The sequence below is a fragment of the Thermobia domestica genome, chromosome 9 (genome assembly GCF_964235325.1).
Source record: "Thermobia domestica chromosome 9, izTheDome1.hap1.1, whole genome shotgun sequence".
In the NCBI taxonomy this organism is placed as follows: domain Eukaryota; kingdom Metazoa; phylum Arthropoda; class Insecta; order Zygentoma; family Lepismatidae; genus Thermobia; species Thermobia domestica.
In genome coordinates, this window is record NC_137462.1 from 126865970 (window position 1) to 126889820 (window position 23851).

The 23851-nt window shown below is 35.1% G+C and overlaps 1 protein-coding gene across 1 annotated transcript in view; it reads right to left on the bottom strand.

Annotated features, from left to right (window-relative positions):
- Positions 1-20696, bottom strand: part of LOC145694106 (uncharacterized) — a 37161-nt gene extending 16465 nt beyond the window's left edge. The window contains exon 1 of the mRNA XM_081770224.1: positions 20527-20696. Within this exon, the coding sequence (XP_081626350.1) occupies positions 20527-20538 (12 nt within the window). The 5' untranslated portion in view covers positions 20539-20696. The remainder of the gene's footprint in view (positions 1-20526) is intronic.
- Positions 20697-23851: the final 3155 nt, after the last annotated feature.

Below are 23851 nucleotides of genomic sequence, written 5' to 3' on the forward strand. Positions count from 1 at the left end.
TCCGTCCTGGATCCGCCCTTGCTTAACATACGTCCTAAAGAAAGGAAACTAAACATATCATCGTATAACTTACTGTGGAACACCTAAAATGGAACAACTGTTACAATAGAGATCTCGGTCGATAGTGACGTTTACATCATTTATCAACAGTATCCAATGCCTTTACTTCAAAATGTTCCTTGAACTACGATGCAAGCATAAGTATTCAGCCACACAAGGGCGGCTCTCATGAGGGTGAGGGTGAAATCAAGGTTTGATGTGTGGCGGTAGAGTGACTGCCGCGGACTATCTGTCAGAATTTGACAGTCAACACGTTGGCCATCCCTGATGTATGTAGCGTAACTGAGGAATTTGAACAAATTCAAAGGGAAAGATCTAAAGAGCTTAATTTTGAAACTCCTTCAGCAAACAAATAAAATACTTCAGAACAATATTGTTGAATTATCACTCGGAAATATATACCCACTCTAACCTATAACATGAATGACTTCATTGATTTGAATGCGAATCTAAGTTAATTGGTATTTTAAAATATAAACCGAAATGTGTCAATGTGCTTGTAAGGTTAATTTCGATCCTCAAATATTGTTAATATTCACCACTAATAGAGATACATTTGTCCTACCTTAACAATGTTAAAATTTTTAATTTTTTTTCAATAATTACCATAAATATGAAACTTTGTCTTAAGAAACTACCCTGGGGGCCAATTTGTGCACTTTATCACTTTGGTCTTGGTTCATTTTTGGCAGCTATCATTGTTGGAAAGTTTATTTTCAGTAATTCCCACAATTATGAAATGATATCTTTCAAACGTTGTCTCAAGGATTCCTTACACTACAAATACGTAAATGCAAATGAAAAATGAAATCTTTAGTTTAAGATCCCACGATTATGCAAGCTAAATGCTAAAGGAGACAGAAGTGAATGATGAAAGAAATAGTTGAATGAGAATGTGGTACCAAACTGGAGAATCCCCAGAAAACCCACGAACACGATATCCTACACCACGAACTTACTTGGACGGGAATCGAACATGCGACCCTTCGAACAAAGGTAATTTCTCTATCGCTGAGCCACCGTTCCTCCCTAAATGGCACGCTCAGAGCTTAGCGCCTCCAGGGGCCTTGGAAAGATTATCGAGCCTAAAATGATTTAGCACTGACTTTTATAAATCCACCAATTCAACAATTAATAATGTCGTGCAAACTTTAAGATTGTAGTAATGAAAGAAAAGATGAAATCTTTAGTTTAGCGCCCCAGAGTTATGTAACTGCTAAAGGAGATGGATGAAATTGCAAGTGAATGATGATGAAAGAAATGGTGGAACGGGAAAGTAAGACAACAAACCTTTATTTTCTTTAGCACAAATAATTAAATGTGTAGATTAATTGATTTCCAGAAATTTTATTATAATTAGCAATTAAAAACTGAAAGGGCGATCACAAACTTTTCTTGCCCAGGACCTCGCAAGAATTTGTTACACTCTGCCATACATCATTAAAAAAGGTGTAGAGTGACTAAGTTATTTTGCTCTGTGGTTGAAAAGTAATAATGCAAAACAGACAATTATTGACTTGAAGAGATAGGATAGTTTAAAAATTCTGACTGGGGAATAAAATCTTCATTTTTACGTCCTACGATTATCGCAGTCTTGTAGCCAACCTGGAACGAAAGAGATTCAGCCCACTGAAGATTCTTTGCGAATATCATTTCAATGTGAATTTCGAACAAAGATCTAAGCTTATCTTCATGCTTACGTTACGTCAAACAACTAACATATAAGGTGGAAATTATTCAACTTTTTTCATAAGATGTAATCCAGCTGACTGATTAAAATATTATTCTTATTTGCATTATTATTTTTAATAATTATGTACGTACACACGAGAAATTGTCTACTGCAATTAATTGAAAGGAAAAATACGATTAATGTATAACCTTGCTATGACACTAACTTTTCATCTAGGGGACATGGCAGATGATATTTTAAATTTTGCCTCTCTTCAAAAGAGGTCAAACAGCAAACTCCAAAACAGTTGCTTTTAAGGAAGCTTGTCCTTCTCCCTCACGTGCCCTCGTTCTCCTGAAGGAAGTTGTCTCTAGCCATCGTGCACCCTCGCTCCCGCAGTAGCACTTGGCCCTCACCCTCGTTCACCCTCGCCCTCTTCGTCAAAGCTTTTCCTCGCCCTCGCGCACCCTCACCCCCGCCATCGAAGCTTGTCCTCGCTCTCGCGCATCCTCACCCTCGCTGCCGAGACTTGTCCTCGCTCTCGCACATCCTCACCCTCGCTATCGAAGCTTGTCCTCGCTCTCGCGCACCATCGCCCTCGCCGCCGAAACTTGTCCTCGCCCTCTTCGTCGAAGATTTTCCTCGCCCTCGCGCACCCTCACTCTCGCCATCGAAGCTTGTCCTCGCCCTCGCTGCCGAAATTTATCCTCGCCCTCGCGCACCCTCACCCTCTTCGTCGAAGCTTTTCCTCGCCCTCGCGCACCCTCACCCTCGCCATCGAAGCTTGTCCTCGCCCTCGCGCACCCTCACCCTTGCCATCGAAGCTTGTCCTTGCCCTCGCGCACCCTCACCCTCGCGGCCAAAACTTGTCCTCGCCCTCGCGCTCCCTCGCCCTCGCGTCACTGTGGGCCAGGGAACTTGAGGGTGAGGATGCCCTCGAGAGTGCCACCCTCGCGAGGGTGAACATCTCTGCTCTGGTCTCATTCGTACGGCGGCTATACCTGGTCCTATCCCTTACTATTGAGCTTGTAGTAAACCACAGCCAGTGAAGTAACAAATTTGTTCGAAGCCCTGGTGCATTGGAGTATTGGGCCTCGAATCAGCAAGTAGGCTCCTGTGCAGAAGGATCGGCCTCCCAATCAGCATATTATTTTAAAGATGTAACATTTAAAACTTGATCCCCTTGCCAGAAGCCATTAGAAATGGACTCTTAAAAAGATTTTTTTTTTTTTAAATATAGGTTCCCAGGTTGTTTCTACGTGGCCTTTTTGTCCACAAGATTCCTTTCTGCAGCAATGGCTGACTCTCTGTTTCTTGGAACCACGAACGATTAACATCGTAAAGTAAGTCACCCTACTTGAACTTTCGGTTTCCAGAAAGACATGTTACACAAAGTTTTGATCAAAATCAGAATGATAGGCCTATATTAAAACTAGTTACGCCTTCGTTTCAGTGCCTTTTTGTATTGTTTTCGAGAGCCTAGCCTAAGCTGATAATGTACAAGGTATTGTACGATATGAAGTATTTTAGTCCTTTTAATATTTAAATGATTTTACTACTTAAATTATATAATAGCTGTATACTTGTGTATTTTAAAAGACTAAAATCTAATTTCTCTTTGTGTACGGCTTTGATTTAGCTGAATAGTTGTCAATATTTGTTACGAGTGTAAATGTGTGTAATTTGGTTAATGGATGTATTTAGATGGTTATCAAAATTGGAACTTGAAGAAAATAAAATTTCATAATATGACGTAGGACAACTGTTACTAGTTTACAGATCAGCTTGGATTCGTTGTGGAATTCAAGCATATTCAAATGAAATGAAATGATAATTCTAGATTTACGTACTACGATAATGTACCGAGACAAAGGAAGATAGTGATGATGATAAAAATCAAATGGTGGAATTAAATGGGAATAGGAGAAAACCCTTCCATATCGTGTACGTCCACCACAAAGTCCACTTAGCGCAAGCTGAGATCAAACCACGGACTCCATGCACCAGAAATTAGCACTCTGACACTGAGAGATGCATATATAAGTCATGGTTGATTTGAAGGGGGTTATTGTACCATTTCTAGTGGGGTATAACACTCAGTTCTACTAGTGAGGAGAGAGGTAAACACTTGCTCTGGAGTCTAAGCTTTAGAACTGACCCTATAGGAGTTAAATGATGTTGAAGTCTGGGGATGGGCAGGCTAGAAGGAGTGTTGAAATTCGTTTTGATCTTCATGAAACCACGCATAAACAGCTCCAGTAATGTAAATTGGCCTATTGTCATCTTGGAAAGTTACGTCATCCTCCGGGAAACAACATCTGCACCTTAGAATGCTCATTTTCAACTAAAATGTTCATATTATCACTGGCAGTAATGAGTCCTGTGAGAGTAGTCACGGGACTGAAAGAATAGAATAACATTGCAACCCACAGCGTCGCAGAAACCGGCGCCATATTTCACGGTAACAAGGAGACATGGGCTTCCATAGGATGATATATAAATACGATCTGGAAAATGGGAAGAAAGAGGACACTTTGTATCATATTACGCGTTTTCACTCGTAGGCAGCTTATTTTCGTCTCGCTAGTGTTTTCTGGCGGTAGTCAGTGGTTTGGAAATGAAACTCACTGCGATTGTACAAGTTAGCCAAGTTGCGTCAGGATTTGATTGTCGCAATATGCTGTTAGAGGTGCTGATTGAGCTTTGCTGATTGAAAATTCGTTCTACGATTCTTGGTGACAATCTTCTTTAATACTCGGTGATCACTATCACTGATGCTTCTCTTCCGTCTATTACTCTTCGCCATTTTCTTTCCTTCCTTTCTTTTTCCTACATGAGTGTGTAGGCCATCATCATCTTGGACATTATTCTTCGCGACATGGGACGACACATTGGCCTCCTTGGTTATATTTGATCCAACTAACATGCACCTAAAATTTGGCCTCTTTGAGAGGCCTCCCATTCTGCATCACCACCAGTTGCCCGCTTCTACCCATGCTACCCCGCCTGACGTACTACAGAGACCATCTAACAAACTAACAACGGAGTTCTATCAGCACTTCGAACAGCCTATTGTAGCAATCAAATTCCGACGCAAGTTGGGTAGCTTGTCTATGTAACATGTGTGAGGTGTTAACACTGGGGATGTGTTGGTGTTAATACCTCACAAATGTTACATGTCGTTAACACGACGTGCTTTCCTTATTTTGACAATATGACCTATTAAAAGGAATTATTTGTTTATGTTATGTAGAACTATATTAGGATTCACAATTAGTCACCACTGGGACTACGATTTTTAATTTCAAGCGACGAACGAAGAGAAGAATGTCTTGTGATAATGAGAAATCGAAATTTCAACGGATCTACAAGTTTCGTAGCTTCTACATGTGCAAAAAGTGGTTCGTATTGTATATCGATCATTTGTTCGGGAGTTTCACCGTATCCAGACCAAATTTATATATAAAGATTTTAAAAGTTTCTCTGCGGTACTCCAAATTTTCTTATCCTCCATAATAAGGGAGGTTTATCGGACAGTAAAAATCGTAAATTGCTTAGAAAAAAAAACAGTTCTAACGATTTTATTCATATTTCATACGAGTTTTTCTAACGAGTTTTTTTTTTTAAACTTTGGAGGGTTATTTTTCTCGGATGATTTTGTCAAAAACAAATCAGGCGATTTTCTTCATATTTCCTTTTAAACATTTCATTATAAACCTTGCAACATGAAACAAGTAATTTATCTTCAAAAAATCCACAAGGAGTATGTTGTTTACTATTGGGGTGAAATTTTTGGATCATTTTGTCAAAGATGAGCCGAGCAATTTTTGTTTATATTTCATAAACAAGTATTTCATTTCAAAACGTTACAACGTAAGTTGTTTGTCTGCAAAAATCCACAAGGGGTGCTTTTTTCTTAGATCGGCCGCACATTGAGCAGAGACAGGGCAGCCAAACCGAGGCACCAAAGAATGCAGAGACAGACCTGAATGTATTGACTGTGTGCCTCAATCACAACGTTGGAGAGAAACCTTTGTCTAGCATTTGTTCGAGTGACTATGCGATACTTTGTTTGTTTGCATTGTGCAATCGAGTGGCTTTGTTGCATTGCTCACTGTACCGTACTTTGGTTAAGCTGTCCTGCTTTCTTGTCTATTTATGACCAGCCTTATTGTTGAATTTTTTTTCGGACAATTTTCTCAGAAATGACTCGAGTGTTTTTTCTTGTATCATGTGCTTGGGGGGCTCGATCCCAGCCCCCGCCAAGTGAACTTTGTGGTGGACAAACACCGTGTGCGTTGGTTTTCTCGGGGTTCTCCCGTTTCCTCCCACTTTCTTCATTCCGCCATTTCATTCATTGCTCTTCATCACCGTCTCCTTTAGCCTAACCGACATATCCGTGGGACGTAAAACTTACAGATTTCATTTCGTAAGTAAAATATATCATTAATAACCCCACACATAGTGTTATAGTGTTATTCCGGTTTTCGTTCTAGAAAGCCTTAAAGTGTATTCTATAGGTTGGATCCAAAAGAGAGGCTGATGTTTATACGTTTTATGACTTGTACATGTCTAAGAGGTGGTTTTTGCATTTTGTCTCTCTGTTTGTATCTGTGTACCGAGAGCTACAGGACAAACCATTAAAAGCATTCAAAGGAAATTATAGAGCACTAATTATTAAGATTCTGCAGAGGGATAAGAGAGTTGAATTTTCCTGCTGCACCGAACAGGATGAGTAGTTTAATGGAAAATGATTTGTTTTTCTTTAAAAAACAGAAATGGTTGTAAATATTTACGCACGTATATCATTAGCAATTCAAATTATTGTTTCATTTCTTCTAAAATTTTATATCAGAGAGGTTTTAGTAGTATTGATTAGTGTTGTAAAAAACGGTTTTTTTTCTGTGAATTTTTTTCAATAAAAAACGTCGTTCTTTTTCATGTTTTTTTTCAAATGTCTGTTTTTTTCTGGCAACTATTATTTATTGATTTATGTTGAAGATCATTGAAATAATCAATAGAACTTGAGTCGAAGCCCTCGTAACTTACAAATCGTTTGTTTCTTTGTACCTATACGAGCAAAATCGTGTGATTATTCCTTTCGGACCCAGGTCATTTTTGGCATTTTCCTACATTTTCAGTTAGTGGTTTATTGCTCAAATACAATTTATCCCATTGATATGGTTAAGGCCTTCTTTTTTAGAAAAGGAATGTGGCTATTTTTTGGTGTAAGTTACATTGCAGTGTTGCCAGCGGGTGGGAAATTACTGAGGGAAATGTAGGGGTGAAAATTTACAAAAAATTTCCTAACCGAATTTCAAGATTTTTTGTATTAGCACCACTGTTGCCATATGGGTCCAAGTCACCTAAACAATTTCTTTGGTGTGTTGACAAGGCACAGTGAAAACCTGAAGTCGCTGGCTTCCATTCAACGAGAGAAAGAAAAAAATTTCTGTTTCCATACACATGAAATTTTGACACATTTTACGCCTCAGAAGCAAAAATCAACAGATATGCCGAGGCTACAGCTTCTCTAATTATCCTATTGAAACTTTTTATGGTGCGTTCTGTAGGATAAGGAGAAGGCTTTCAGGAAGTGGTACATTTATTCCAACATAGCGAGCAAGAGGGAAATAATTGAGGGGAAAAGGGAAGTATGCCGGATTTTTCACCTAAAATCGGAAATTAATTGTTTTGGCTGGAAACACTGTCATCAAACAGACGCAAACTATCTGAAAGTAAACCTTGGTACTCCAAGAATATATCCTACAAGTATCATAGCGATATCCAACAAAGTAAGCATGAAATTAAGAAAAAAATATCTCATTCTACCTCAGAAATTCTCAATTTTCTTACCGTTTACAGAACATGGTTTATTATAAGCCTAAACTGTACCTCCCCTAATTATTCTACCGAAACATTTAGTGGTGCGCTGTGTAGGCTAAGGACGAGGCTTTGAGACAGTGGTACGTTTGTTCGAATGTAACCATCAAGAGGAAAATAATAGAGACAAAAAGCGAATTTTTCCAAAATTTCCCCCTAAAATCGGAAATTAAGATTTTCTGCAGCTAGCAAGAGTGCTAGCAGACACACACAAACTATCTTAAAATAGGCTTTGGTATTACTCTAATATATCCGACAAGTATTGTGACGATATCTAATAAAGTAAGCAGGTCATTAAAAAATTCATTCTACTTTAAAAAATCACAGTAATCTTTCCACTTACAGAACAAGGTATACTGTAAACCTCAACTGTACTTCCCCTAACTATCCTATTGAAACTTTCTATAGTGCGTTGTGAAGGACAAAGACAAGACTTTCAGATACTGGTACGTTTGTTCCGCTGTAGCCAACAATTGCGAAATAATAGTCTAAACACGTAATTTTCCCAAAATTTCCCCCTAAAACCTGGAATTAAAATTTTCTGTAACTGGCAACACTGTTGCCAGACAGACGACAACTATCTTAAAATAAACACTGGTGCATTACTAATATATCCTACAAGTATCATGGAGATATTAAAGGAAAAGTAGATCCTAATCACCAAAAATATATTTCGATAAACAGAAAACTAGGGGAAAATCAAGAGTTAGAACTTAATCCGAATTTTTGTGCGCCCCCTAATTACCCCACTGTAACGATATGTACCCGCGTTTGTTCAGTAAGGACAAATGTTTGACTGGCGTAAGTTGACTTGCACTCGGACTTATAGGTACGGGTTTATAACAAAAATTTTGAATGTTTTGCCCAAATTTAAGGAAATTTTAATTTCCGTAGTTGGCAACACTGCGCGCAGGCCCGTCCAATTGATGCCAACAATTAGGTATCCATCCGACGTATCTACCTGACAAGTCTTAAGGAAGTCTCTCTACAACGAATGAAGATACAGGGGAAAAGTAATAAAGAAAATTCGAAATTCGAAAATTCTCGAATTTTTGACGGGTGAAATTTGAGAAGGAAATTCGACACACAGAAGAAAAAGAAACTAATTTGATAAACTATGGTCCAACCATATTTGGCAAATATATATATATATATATATATATATATATATATATATATATATATATATATATATATATATATATATATATATATATATATATATATATATATATATATATCCCGATATCTTAATTAATGTTCATACAGGAGCGGATTAAAAAAGTGACACACCCGTATGTGCCACTTTGGCCACCTGGGTCCGAAAGGGTTATTGTATATACATTTGATTACATTTTTTTGACTAGTAACTCGTGTTGTTGTAGTAGTTATAGTCTTGACTAATAATAATATCCTTGTTGTAAACAATCACTTTATAAGGAAAATTTTCTCTCCTTTTTACATGTTAGTTCTAATACTGTTGCTGAGAAACTCGGGGTGTTTCAAAATGAATATCGGGGTTTTAAGTCTTCGTAGTACTTATTACATGTTACGTACAATTATAAACAATACATCAAGTAAAAGAGTACCTCAAACAGTTTTTGCTACAAGTATTCGATGTGAGCTTCATTCTTCACACGGCACACATCTAGTCGATAGGTGGGAAAGGCCCATAAACTTTGCGCCATATGGCACAAAACATTCAATTCACACAGACGGTTGCACTGTATCTACAGATTCAGTCTTTGCAAAATTAAAACACAAAAAGGTTTCTGCTCTCTGGTCTCTATCTTTGCTACTTGCTCTTTCTAACGGCAGACAGAGGAAACAATGCGTGCGTACAAAACTGTTTGAGTTGCTCTTTCATTTGATAATACTTATAATTGTAAGTTAATTGCAATAGATACTATAAATTTCAAAATCCTAATATTCATTTGGAAACAACCTGCATTACTTCAAATTTTGTCATCCTATATTCATGTCTTGTATGTACACTCATGTCCAAAATTATTGTCGCATGTCTATAAATATGTTGTTGTAGGAATATAATTTGATAACGAATCCGCCTGGTATTTCTTACAATGTTAGTATGTGTATAATCGGCAAAGACATGTATGTGGCAAATCTCATGTCAAAAGAGCAGTAAATGAGAACAATAAATCGAAAATAAAATTTTCTTGTCCATTTAACAACATTTTGTTTTACTCTTTCTCATTTTCGTATTTATAATTCTTTTCCTTTGAAATTTACCACAAATATACATTTTCCGATTATGCGCATAGTATCAGTATTAAAAGTACCCTGCAAAATCATTATCAAATTATATTCTTACAAGAAGACAGTTATAGATATGCAACAATCATTTTGGACATGGGTGTACATATCATCAGGGCCGTCCGTAGGCAATTTGTCGCCCGTGCAATGACGTAATTTGCCGCCTCCCTCTTTCTCCAGAAAGAACAAATCTTAAAAGTCATGATTTTAAGTATGCTACTCCAGGATGATCAACGAAGGGGAGGGAAACTATACCTACACTCGCACTCAGAAAGGCTTAAATACTACAAATACAATGTCGTAGTGTTTTTTTCTTTAAATATTAATCTATTATGTTAGTGAAAGATAAACAAACACATCTGAAAGATGATAATCCTTTTTATAGAATTGAATATCGAGTTTCATTCTCAACATATCAGTTTGCAATTATAGTGCAACTAGCTCTTTTATCTTTATTTCTTGATTTTCCTTCTACATCTGTTATTTTATTTATTTATTTATTTATTTTTTACAAAAAGTTGTTTCTACCTTCAATGATAATGATTTTATTTGCGACAAAGACAAGAGAAGCTTTCATTTCAGAATTCTGATAACGAACTAAATGGAACAGAGTTCGAGAATTGAGTTCTTGTATTTGACAACAATCAAGCAATTTGTTCTGGGATTTATTTTACCATTTGCTTTAGCACTGACCATGTGACTTAAAGTTATGCGACATAAACATAATTTATGAATGTAGTATTCAAATAGAAGGTCAGCTTAGTAAATTTAACTATCATGATCATGAAGTCTGTTTTCAACCAGATATATTTATTTTAAATAAAATACTTATGACAGATATTGCAGCCCCGTGCAAATGTGCGTGTTATACATTTGATAGAGCCGGCAATGTATATCATATATCTAGTTGACAAATTATTTATACATGATATTTAGAAAAATATTCGTAGGCAAATTAGTATTAGTTTTTACAAGTTATTTGCATTTTATACTGTTCGAGATATTATTTTCGTACTTATAAAAGGCCCAGTTTCACGAAAAAACAAATTTTCATTTATACTTTTATTTCTTGGTTGATATTGGCGAAACACTACAGAAACCCAGATTATTAGTAGGTATGCTACTCATATAAATTGTAAAATATTTTTACCGTATCAGTATCTAGTGTTTAATTTATGTTGCATTTTATGGTAATTACACCTACATAAAAATACTTCAGACTTAAATGACGGAAGGTACATTACAAGTGACTATTTGAAAAAAACGAAATTTAGAAAAAAAACGAGAGGCAATGTTTTTTTTTCTTAAAAAAACGTACATTTCTGAAAAAATACGAACGTTTTTTTTTCTATTTACAACACTAGTATTGATATCTTTTTTTATTCCGATGATTTTCTCGAATATCGTTCCAATGATTTTTTTTTTTTTTTTTTTGATATTTCGTGAATAAATATTTTCATTTTAATTCTAGAACAGAGCATAATCCATTTGTTTAAAAAAAAGAAAACTAAAAAAGATCTTTTGAATGGTAAGGTGAGCTTTCCTGGGATAAAATTTTTCAAAAATGCGTATTTGGTTCATATGTCATAAATAAAAACTTCAATAATGCAGCTTTTAATGATGATGTAATTCAAGAAATGAAAGGAGAAAATTTAGTGTATTGGCGTGTATCTTTTATTTATATACTTCTGAAGTGGGAGCTGCTGTTACTTTAGTTCCAAACTTCTTGAACTTAAAAAAAAAAAAAAAAAAAAAAGATTAGGAATTAAATTATTGGGTTTTCCTATATTATTCTTTATTATATACAAATGTTAGCATAAGTGAGTGTTCTTCGCAGGGTTAAAATAAGGATTAATGAATATAAAATCGGAAATTTCAGTATTGAAAAATTTACTCCCTTTACCCCCTCTAAAGAATTTTTTTTAAGACAATACAACACCAGTTCACTCACTTTTCATAAAGATTTAATATACTGAATTTCATATCTCCAAGTTAAATGGAGCTTGCATCATGCAAATAAAGGATCAGAAGTTTTAATATATATATATATATATATATATATATATATATATATATATATATATATATATATATATATATATATATATATATATATATAAATGTTCCCTTTTCTTCATTTAAGAAAATATTTCGATAAGTTCTTTTCTTATTCCTTCCTCTAGTAACAAAAGTTTTCTATACAAATATCATGTTTCTAGATAGGGTAAAGTGAAAATAGTTGTATGCGCGCAATTAAAAAAAATGCATAAAATAAGCAATATTGTTTACAATAATGCAGTATGTAGTTGTGTAACTTGTATATAATACCAGATTTGCAATCATTGTTGAAAGTGATTGTGTTCCTGTTAGTGACAGTTTTTCAAAACCTCTATTTTGTGTGATCTCTCCTACAGGTGTAGAGAAGATCGCGCACGTGAGCAGGCTAGATTGTGCATGATACTGATACTACAGAAACAACCTGCTATGATTATGGAAATGTTAAATATGGTTTAGAAATATGACAGGATTGAAAGTGAAAACTTCTATCGTACTGTATGGTATATTACTTAAAATAGGCATTCTAAAAACACAAATATAAACTGTGCTACCCAAATAAACATTGAAATAGACCATTTTCTTAACTTGGTGACCATGGTGAAATAGACCATTTGGTCTTGGTGAAATAGACCATTTTCTTAACTCGCGCACTGAAACGAACATCGCCTCAGGCCCATAGCATGAATACTAAGACAAGGGGAGACGAAATCATTTGTGGGGAGCTGAATTGAGTTCACCCTTCATACACAGAGATTACATTCCAACAATCAACTGAAAGTTTCAGTGGCCTGAAGATGTGGAAGGAGGCTCAGCTCTCTAGCCTGATATACCTACAGAAAAAAAAAAAACTGTATATTTGCTCATTACTCTCTCTAGAATGATGTTCATGAACATTATGTGACTTGTTCCGCATATGCGACCTATTCTATTATTGTATTCAATGCGTATCTGCGCGATTACTCCTACTTCATGATAGCGAGATCTGTCCAATTTGAGTAGGGGATAATGAACCCACATACCGGTAGCTTGGTTGAATTTTCCAGTCTAGTGGTGAAGCTAGTTTCGACGATGAACTAATTCCATACTCATCACCTTTGGATTACTTGACACCATAACCTTCATTTATATAACCATACAATTCACCATAACAACTGAAGTTGTACCGAACATTTGGGAAAATATACCCACTTACTTTGCACCATTCACGCTAAACGTAGATCATATTTTTCAGCGAACACCTTCTATGGAAACATGAATTTAATTGATGACTCTATTTGCAACGTCTCCAATTCCCCGGTTCTTTACAACTCGACACGCCCGTTCCTTCCACCTACCTGGTCCTCGCGGGAACTACCCTACTTCGCGATCTCTCCTGATCTTACCTTATATTAGTATGACCTGTTCGTTGAGTGAGTCTCTCTTGAATAATACTATTTTGAATAATAGGCCTACCTTGTAGCCTTCGGATAGCTGTGGACTTCGCCCCCCAAAAACCCCGCATTTGCTTAGCCTACGTCATATTTCAGCCTTTCTTCGCAAAGCAAGAACATCTTAATTTCATCATTCTTTGCGTAAAATTTAAATCCTTTTTCTCCTGTAGAATACAAATTTCAATCAAACTAAAATGATAAAAATTATGTTAGCCTAAGTGTTCAAAAATTTATTTCAAATGGATCATCTGGCGATTAGACTGACAATCTCGAAATAATTTTTATATAGTGAGAAGGAAATAGAAATTGCCATCCTTCTGTCATTCAAAACGGAATTTCTGGAAATGCTTATAACGACTCTATAGAAAAGCGTCGTCAACCTGGTCCGTCTTGTAATATATAAGTTACGAAGCGATAATTACTTTTCTTTATGCAAAAATCAACTCAGATATTCAAAGATTATTAGTCTCACCTTTATTTTGCTTGATATGTCTTAAATATTCTTTTTAAGACCGTAAAATACATAAATTCACTTGACTAGGTCAACACATAACATGTACATAGCCACAACTATCCCATAATAATCTCTTACACATATTAAAAACATTCTTCTTTTCTGTTAATTTAAAATGAACATTCTACTAAGTATATTACATATTTATGAGCACTTTTTGCCCACGGTACAGGTAAATATTATACAAACTAAAGTATTTCGTTATAGAAAATGTCGCCCGACAAAGAGACTAAATATAAAAGTCATGAGTAGGCTTGGCTTTTATATTCAAGAACCACTGGTCTGATTAGATTAATGTTCGTACATTACATATGTTCTTTATATTTTGATCACACCTCGTATATATCTTCATTACTTTTTGGTTAACCCTCATATATATATAAAATATTAGTTATTATCATTCACATAAATACATTTACAATAAATCTTTGATTTCATTAATATTTCTCTTTTATTACATTATTATTTATTCTTTATCATTAAAAACATCGTCGCTTAGAAATATAATTAACGAGGGTGAAACACAAATTATCAAGATTACTAGTTTCGATCATTATTACAAACGATGATGTGACAAATAATATTTGTTCTTTTCGGGCGCATTGTATAACAAATAAGTTAGATGTTACAATTGTAATGTATACATAGTAGCACTAAGATGTCCAAAATAAAGAAGAATTTCACTCAAGGTAGTCATTGAATAATTGATTTTATAGAATGGATCTTATTCTTAACATAATCTTTGATAATTAAACACAAATCAATCTGATATAAAATAATTTTTGCCTTTAACTAATTATAAATTGAATTATGATTCTTCACATTAATAAGAAAGAATAAAAATTAAACATAACCTACGTTTGAATAATCAAAATGAAAGTAAATAAATTTATTTTACAGAAACAAAAGACACCTTTTTGTTATTAAATAAACACATTTTTCATTATTATTGTTATTTTTCATTCTTATTTATTTGATCAAGAATGTTGGGTGCTACTAACTCTTTAACTAGATGCATTTCAAAATATTTATAACCATCGTTTTCATTATCAATATTAACACAAACTTTAAAACGAAAATTCACAAGAATCTATAACCAACATGGGTTTAACCTAATTTCGTTAACGGTAATCATGTTACATTCGCACTGGCATATGAATCTAATAAAGTGCATTGTACCGCACAATCGTGGTTAGGTTCTACATTAGGTTGTACATGTCTTTCATCGTGATTTGAATTTGGATACGAAGTACCATCTCGTGAACAATGATTATGTCTATACATAGGATTGGTAGCATCTCTAGGATTTCGACATGTATTTCTATTATTTTTGTGTCTACTTCGGTTGATTAGGTTAGGCGGATTCCCTACATAACCTTGTCTATTTTGTTCATTTTGATTGCTAGAATATACTCGTCTTAGGTTCGGTTCATTATTATTCACACTTCGGATATTCAAATTCCGAACAGGGACCAAATGATCTGAGTTATGCTTATTTTTACCCATTCCTGATTGTGTTAGATTCATAGCGTGGTATTGAGTTTCGTAGCATTGTACAAGCATTAATAAATGACTGAAACTCATACACTGTGTGGAAAATAAGATCTGCTGTAATTTAAATGGAAGCAAATTGCGAATCGATGCAATTATTCTTGATTCTGATTGCAAGGGATTAACAACCTTTAATTCATTATAGACATTTACAACAAACTCTACAATAGATTTGTGCAATCGAGGATTGAAATGTTGATTTCTAAGAGTGGCATCTCTGTTTGCTAGCAAAAAGTCATTTTCGTAATTCGCGATCAATGCCGCTTTAAATTCCTCATATGTACTAATGTGATCACGTATTGCCTTAAACCATAAGGAACAAGGTGGGAGTAATACATGGGGTATTAATTTCATGTATTGTGATCGGTCGATAGACATTATATTGCATTCGTCTTGGAACTTCTCTAAGAAAGAACTAGCATTTTCATTGCACTTACCACTAAATTTACTCATGGCTTTGATTTCGCTCATCTTGACACTTAACTTTACCTTTCTTTTCTCACTCCTTGTTCTTGTGGTGTGATTGTTCCGGTCCGTAGCGTGCTGTGTCATGATACCATTTATATTTCGTTCATCAGTGATCTTCGGACAATTTTCCTCTAATATAATATCCTCCTCAGATTCTGGCGAAGGCGTATTTATATCCGGTGATTGGGGAAACTCGAAGCGATCACTGCCCAGATTATTGCGATAAATGTTATCTCTAGCCTGTAACGTTTTAATTTCTTCCTGCATAGTAGCCAACTGGATCTTTTGATGTTTAACGGAAGATTCTATTAACGTTAAATCCTTTTTTATAGCACAGATTTCATGATTTTGATGATCGTGCTTTTCTTGACACTCATCGGCTAACCTTTTTAACTTCTCTTCAAACTGCGAGGATATGTCGTTCATCACCTGGACGATTGTTTGTTTCGTATCGTCTGATTTCAGTTCTATCCGTTCTATTCGTTTACTCAATTCTTCATACTGCTTGCTAGCTTCGTTAAATTTCAGTTCTATCTTCTTTTCCATGGTCTGGTTAGCTTCATAGAACTTCTGTTCCATGGTCTTGTTAGCTTCGTTGAATTTCAATTCTATCTTCTGTTCCATGGTCTGGTTAGCTTCATAGAACTTCAGTTCTATCTTCTGTTCCATGGTCTGGTTAGCTTCATAGAACTTCTGTTCCATGTTTGTGTTAGATTCATTGAGCTTCTGTTCCATGGTTTGTTTTATCTCAGACGTCATTTGCATAATTTGTCGCTGCACAGCTAACAAAAGTCGATCCTCAGATGACAAACTTGGTGTTGCACTAATTTCACCTGGATTACTGGTATTAGATTCCTGTTGCACTATTTCACTATCCATTATTCTTTTGATGACCTTACCGCTTCGTAATACGGTTAAGTTTGTATTCATAAATGGTAATATCAAAGTAAATTCAGCCCTACTTTCCTTCTTCGGGAACTGAATTTTCAAAAATCCCGGGTTTGGTAAACCAATTTTTTATAACGACTCTATAGAAAAGCGTCGTCAACCTGGTCCGTCTTGTAATATATAAGTTACGAAGCGATAATTACTTTTCTTTATGCAAAAATCAACTCAGATATTCAAAGATTATTAGTCTCACCTTTATTTTGCTTGATATGTCTTAAATATTCTTTTTAAGACCGTAAAATACATAAATTCACTTGACTAGGTCAACACATAACATGTACATAGCCACAACTATCCCATAATAATCTCTTACACATATTAAAAACATTCTTCTTTTCTGTTAATTTAAAATGAACATTCTACTAAGTATATTACATATTTATGAGCACTTTTTGCCCACGGTACAGGTAAATATTATACAAACTAAAGTATTTCGTTATATGCTGTGGCATATTCCCACTTGCTTTGAGTAAGGAGTTCATATACTAAGTTTCATATCCCTAACATGCAGGCTCGTATCCAGGGGGGTCGGGACCCCCTAAATTATTGCTGGTTCCCCTAAAATTTTCACGGTAGGCTTGCAAATGAATTATAATATGGTGGTGAACTATAACATGGTTGGATCGGCCCTCCCTAACTTCAGCAGCCCCTCCAGCCTAAATCTTTGGGCTTGCTACCGGCCTGCTAACATGTCTCTAATCTTAAGGATGGCCGGCTCTAGGCTACAGCATGCAATTCACATCTAGCAGTGCCATCAAAAAGGAGCGCAAAGAAATGCTTATCGCTAATGAAATAACCCCATGGATTAAAATTAACATTATCACTAGAATTTTACTTCTGTTAATCTTCCCCTTTTAGATGCGCCATTCTTTGTGTGTGAGCTACAAAGGTTCCCAGATACTTTCGAACAAAATTAGCCATAGTATTTTGTGCACAATATCATGTTATTTAATAACTTCGTATACAGCGCCGCGCTGTTTCTCTTAGTGTCGCCACGAGCGCATGAGAGGAAAATGCATTTTGTAGCGTGTTCATAGCTATACTTATTTATCTGTAACTTCCATTTTCGTGCATATAATGATTATTTTAGTCGATTTTCTGTCAAATTTTCATAAACACTTCAGGGTTGTATTTAGTCTATTTTCTTTTTTAGGTCCATTGTGAAATTATTTTCAAATTTCAGTTTCCACTTGCCGTTCTTTGCGAACGATATGGCTACGTCCTAAATATAATATTTATTCAATTTTGAATTGAGTGTAGATTTTATTTTAAGAGGATCTCCATCATATCTTTGTCTCTTTATTTGAAGTTCAATGAAAACAATAACCTAACATGGGGTGACCAAATCGTCAACTAGAAAAAACGGGACACCTTTTATTTCTAGATAGATTACTCCCCTAAATATATTTTTTTAGCCTCTCCGTTCTCTCTCTCTCTCTATGTCTCTCTTTGTATCTCTCACAAAAATGGCAAAATTTACACTTTTTCGTTTTAAAACCTATTGAAAAGGTCGTGGAATTAATTAGATAAGTAACTATCAGCAGCTAACAAAAAAATGAAATATTTGAAAACATTACTAAAAATATATGAGCTCTCAAATCTGTCACCGACAGGATTTATAATTACTCTCAGCATCGGATTCCAACTCCTTTTATTTGCATTTTGTTACTTTTAAACATTATTTCACTTACAACTGATTTTCTTTTTACTTTTACTTTTATAGTTCTATATCTTTGTTCTCCTTTCGTAGTGTTACATCTTACAGGGGTGTTAGTCATAAGACTTTCAGCCCCTTGCACTGTTGTCTGCGGAGTGGGGAGGCCTAGGAGGGAAAACAGTGCAACTACTACATCCAATATTGCAAACGTCGTAATGACGTTGCTCAGTAATTAGACATATTCCAATATAATCACATAGCTTAGAAAAAATAATATAAATTAGGAAATTTTAGCGATTCGAAAGGTTTTTTGTGCCGAGTGTACGTAAATACGGGACATTTTGGCGTCCCGGAAGAATTTTTCGGGACACCGGGAATAGTAGTGAAAATACGGGACGGTTGGTCACCCTAACCTAACACAAACTGATAGGGATATAATGCACAATGCTGTTTCCTGAAAACTTGCTTTTGTAAAGGTTGTAACCGAAATCTTATGCGCAACTTTAGAAGAATAATACTTCTAGTACTTAGAATAACATTTCGAATTAACCTTACAAGTGAAATTGAAACTACACAGTAATTTGAAAACAGTTACCGTTTCTCAGTTAGTTGTTTTGTACAAATCATTCTGCAAAATCTGACAAGTTTGAAAGTAACATTGTTCCTATCATCTAGTGCTAATATTTTAAGCTAGTATCAACAGTTACCAAACAAAGTTTCTATTTGATAGTTTTTTTTTCTGTTTATTATTTTGGAACTACGTGATAGTTACCATATGAAAATTATCGAATGCTAGATATTCTTTCAGCAAGTGCTTGGCTTTTTTCATTCAACATCCAGTCTTTCTCTTGAAAACATATTACTTTATAATTGCATTGACAATGTTGAAGCTATAATGATTCAGGAACGACTTCAGCTTTAATTCTTTTTTTTGGGGGGGGAGGGGGTAGCAGAATGGCAGAGAAATTTTCGGGTCAGTTTTTTTTATATAGGTTTGTTTAGTTTAATGTCTCATGTTTATACTCCGGGCTAAGGGAGACAGTGACGGAAATTGTGGAATGAAGGGACAAACCAGGGAAAACTCACGTAGACGGTGTTTGTTCACTACAAGATCGATTTGGTGGGGGCTGGGATCGAACCAGGTACTTTACAGACCAGAGGTGTGCGCTTTACCACTGGGCAACTGCAGCATTGAATATAGAATATAGCCAAAATCGAATTTTATCTCGAAAAATAGTAGACTGAACAAACGCCACCTCTTAAGGTGAAATTGATACTTAAATACATACCCTAATTAAACTTTTCATTATGCTAGTATCAGTGGCCACCAGTGGCCACCAGTATGATATAACCAGTGGCCACCAGTTACTATTTGTTACCAAAATTTTCACCATCTTCTTATGTATTGATCAATACCAATATCATCTCTATGACTTAGTGTTCCTGAGATATATCTCCTTAAATCTCCCGAAATCGGAACTTTTTTGTCCAATATCTCGAGAACGATAAGTGACGCGAACAATCCCAGCACTTTCTCAGATAATTTTTGATTCTCTATCGAATGGAGGGGTCAAAATTGAAAAATTCGCAAATAACAGACAGACAGACACACACACAAACACACACACACACACACACACAGACATAGAGAATTTAGTAACAAACTTCTTACGTAGAGAATGAGTTGGGTTGGATAATACCTTTAATATCACTCACCAAAATTTTATTGGCGTCTACTTGGAATATTTGATTGAGAATGAATCTTTTTTTCTACCTATTGCCTTCCATATTTGAGTATGGAAAAGTTTTTAAAGATATATTTAGCTATTATTCCAATTCGGCCAGCAATCAAGTCAGTCTTGTCGGGATATAATAATATGTCTTCACTTACATTTTGAAATGCTCAGGGGAGCTCTTATCACACAAACACACACATACACACACACACACACACACACTGGAAGTCCACATCATATAGGCCTACATTAGATTATGTATGGAATATACTCACCAAAAACTGCATGTTGGATAAATACCACTTTAACTTTCTTTTATCTAGAAATGATGAACTTGATGTTTGTAAGTTTAGCAAACAACTGACATTAGCTTGTTCCGGGGTCTTGTTTTTATAGTATTCACAGAGGTCCAGACCTTTCTCTCTCTTATCCCGACCGACACACCCATTCATCCATGGTCTCTCTCTTGGTTAACTTTTAGCTTATGTTAAGACCTGCCTTCAAAACTGTATTTTATTTAACGTTTTCCAAACATCCTTCAGTTTTTCCAAAGCCTGCGTGCGTGTCACACAATTATTGTGAAAGGGATTTCGGTAAGAAACAAAGAGAAAGAAATTAAAAAGAAAAAAGAAAAAAAAGATCCTAGAAACAGTGAAGAAATCATAAGGAAAAAAATCATTGAATGAAGTGTTTTGAGGCAGAGAGGAAAAGAGAGGTTTTTTTTTTTTTCTTAAGAAAAGTTTCGCAGATATTTTTCGTGTTTGATCTCAATGTTATATTACACGTTTATGTCTTAAGATAAATGTACTGCCTCAAACATATCACAACTCCTACACACACACACACACACACACACACACACACTCGCTTACGTGTATGTATGTATGTATGTGCTAACATACAATCTCGATCTATTCTTCCTTTTCTCTTTTTCTTTCCATCGTTCCAATTTCATTATTGTTATCCATTAGTCATTTCTCGTGAAAGAATTCATTTTTTGGAATGTCTATTTTGTTTTAATTTATTAACCTGAAGGCTGTTCTTGACATTTAAGACAGTAATTATCAAATTAAATAAATTTTCCTCTGGTTTCATACACATTAAAAAAAACAAAAAAACATGAACTATATAATTAAATAAATTAAAGTTTTTGTGTTTCATCTGTGTTTTATTTACGTTAACTGTCGTTTTAAATATGATTTCCTGCCTTTGTGAAGCAGGTAATGTTTCATCAGGTGCGCACCCAGAAATTTTTGTTGGAAGGGGTCCAAGGTTTATGGGGGCGGAAACTCCAACACTACAAGCCACTACGTTTGTGTAGTATTGAACGGATATTATTCTGCACCCGAAAAGACGATAAATGATAGTGAAACACTTCCACCTATATTTTCGGGGGAAAAAATCATAGAAGTAGATTGTCTCTTTATAAGAGAAAAAGTACAGATGAAGTGTAAGATTAAATTTTCATGCTATATCAATCATTGCCCTATTAAACAAGGATAGTTTTATTGAGAAGGTATACAAATGCGGGTTGACTTACAAAATTTTAGGGGGGTAGTCCGAACCCAGTGAAATCTCCCCGTGGATACGCCCCTGTGTTCCATCCGTGCTTTACAAATAGTATGTGCGTCACAGTTCGAGGTAATGAAATAACGATAGATAAAACCTGCTACACAATACATAAATAATATATACACAATATATTTTTCTTACACAATATATAAATAATAATAATAATAATAATAATAATAATAATAATAAAGCTATTCTAGCAAAATAAAAATGATCAACTGCATCATGCTAACAAAATACATTTTTACGCTACAAAAATTCTGTCAATTTTCTCAAAAACTACGCATGAGTATTATTCACCTTCAAGCATGTTATGATGTTCATTACAGTGACTTCTATCGAGCAAGCACAGCGTTGAATTCAGACTTTTGTACAAGGTGGGCAATAATAATTTAAGGGGGGGGGGGCTCTGTTCTAGATTGCAATAGAGCAGCAGGAATCTGTCGCAACAAAACTTGCGACTTGTTATTCTCTGGTCGGTTGCAATAACCAACATATTGCATTTTTCCCTAACTAACGTTGTCAAGTGTTTGTGAGCGTTTGTATCTAATTTCGAAGTTTTTATAAGAGAACGTCGTTTGTTAATTGGAACAATTAGATTGGGCAAAAGAAGAAACTAATATTCTTTTTTTAAAACAAAAAAAAAACTTCTCTTAAGCCTTTTATTTCGAAAAAAAAATAAACAGAAAAAAGCAAATATTTCAATGCATGTTTATGAATATTCTAGGGGGCTCATATATATTCTAGGGGTTCAGCCCTCCGTTGAACATGTCTGAATTTAACACTGGATATGCGTCTTATCTTTGGACAGTATCATTGTCAAACAGACGTTTAAATTTGAAGAGTTGATCGTAATTTTTAGGTGCTATATCATATTCTAACCATAGCGTATACTCTCATGTTGCCAGTGGTAACAGAAGACTTTAATTAATGAATACTTTATTTTCGTCTGAATAGATTGTGCGATTATCATGCAGCATACTATCCATTGCTCTGTAAATTTTTGTCCGTTTTCAAGTTTTGGCAACGATATACAAACATTAGTGAAAATCGACTTAATATACAGCATAGATCTTTTATGTTAACAAAAACATTTTTTTTAATCGATTTTTTAAACTACGCATGTGAGGGATTTACATTCATCAATTTTGTTCAACGTAGTGACATCTTTCGATTTTTATATGTTTCACCTTTGACATTTTTTTAAAATTATTATTATTATTAAATGCTAATAATATTGTGAAACATTCAGTACACTGTGCAGGTGTTTCCTGAATACACGGTTTTGCTTTGCTCATGAGCGGATTAAGGGCGGAGCCAATGGAGCCCAGGCTCAGGGGCCCCCAAAACCCCTCTACTTAATACTAAAATATAGCAATCAACTTATTATATTATAGGCTTCAGACCGATGCTAATTTTTTTTACCCGCTCGTTACGTTCGCGGTATCGCTAGAGTCAATTCTTCTTCCACCAGCGTCTTCACGATGTGTATTTTGTGAGGGAGTGAGCTATTTTGGGCCTCTATTACAAACCAAATTATTAGCCTGTGACAATTCCATTGAAATATCTCTTGTCATTACTTAGAGCAAATCTAGGAGGTTTTCCAAATCTCCTTTACTCTATTAGTGTTTTTACAGGGAGTGATGACCATTTGGCTTGTACAGTATGTCCATAAAGTTGCACAACCAAAAGTTTCATTGTGTATATCTTTTGATCTAAGAATGATAAATACCTGAGACATGAAACAAATGGTAAGCATGTTCAATGTAGATATTTTCGAAATCATGACCAATGCTGGAACTTGTAACTTTTTTGTGTAGTAACGAAAGAAATTGCCGTAAGTATAAAATAGAAAATGTGTAAAATGAAGAAAATCAACATTCAGTTGCAGAAAACTGATTTCCTGCGGCTGAATTCCTGTGTATATGTACAGTATGCATTAACATTTATCCATTGGTGCGAAATTGTGACAAGGTTGATGCAGTGTTACCATATAAAATGGCTATTTAATGCAAGCACGTAAAGGGA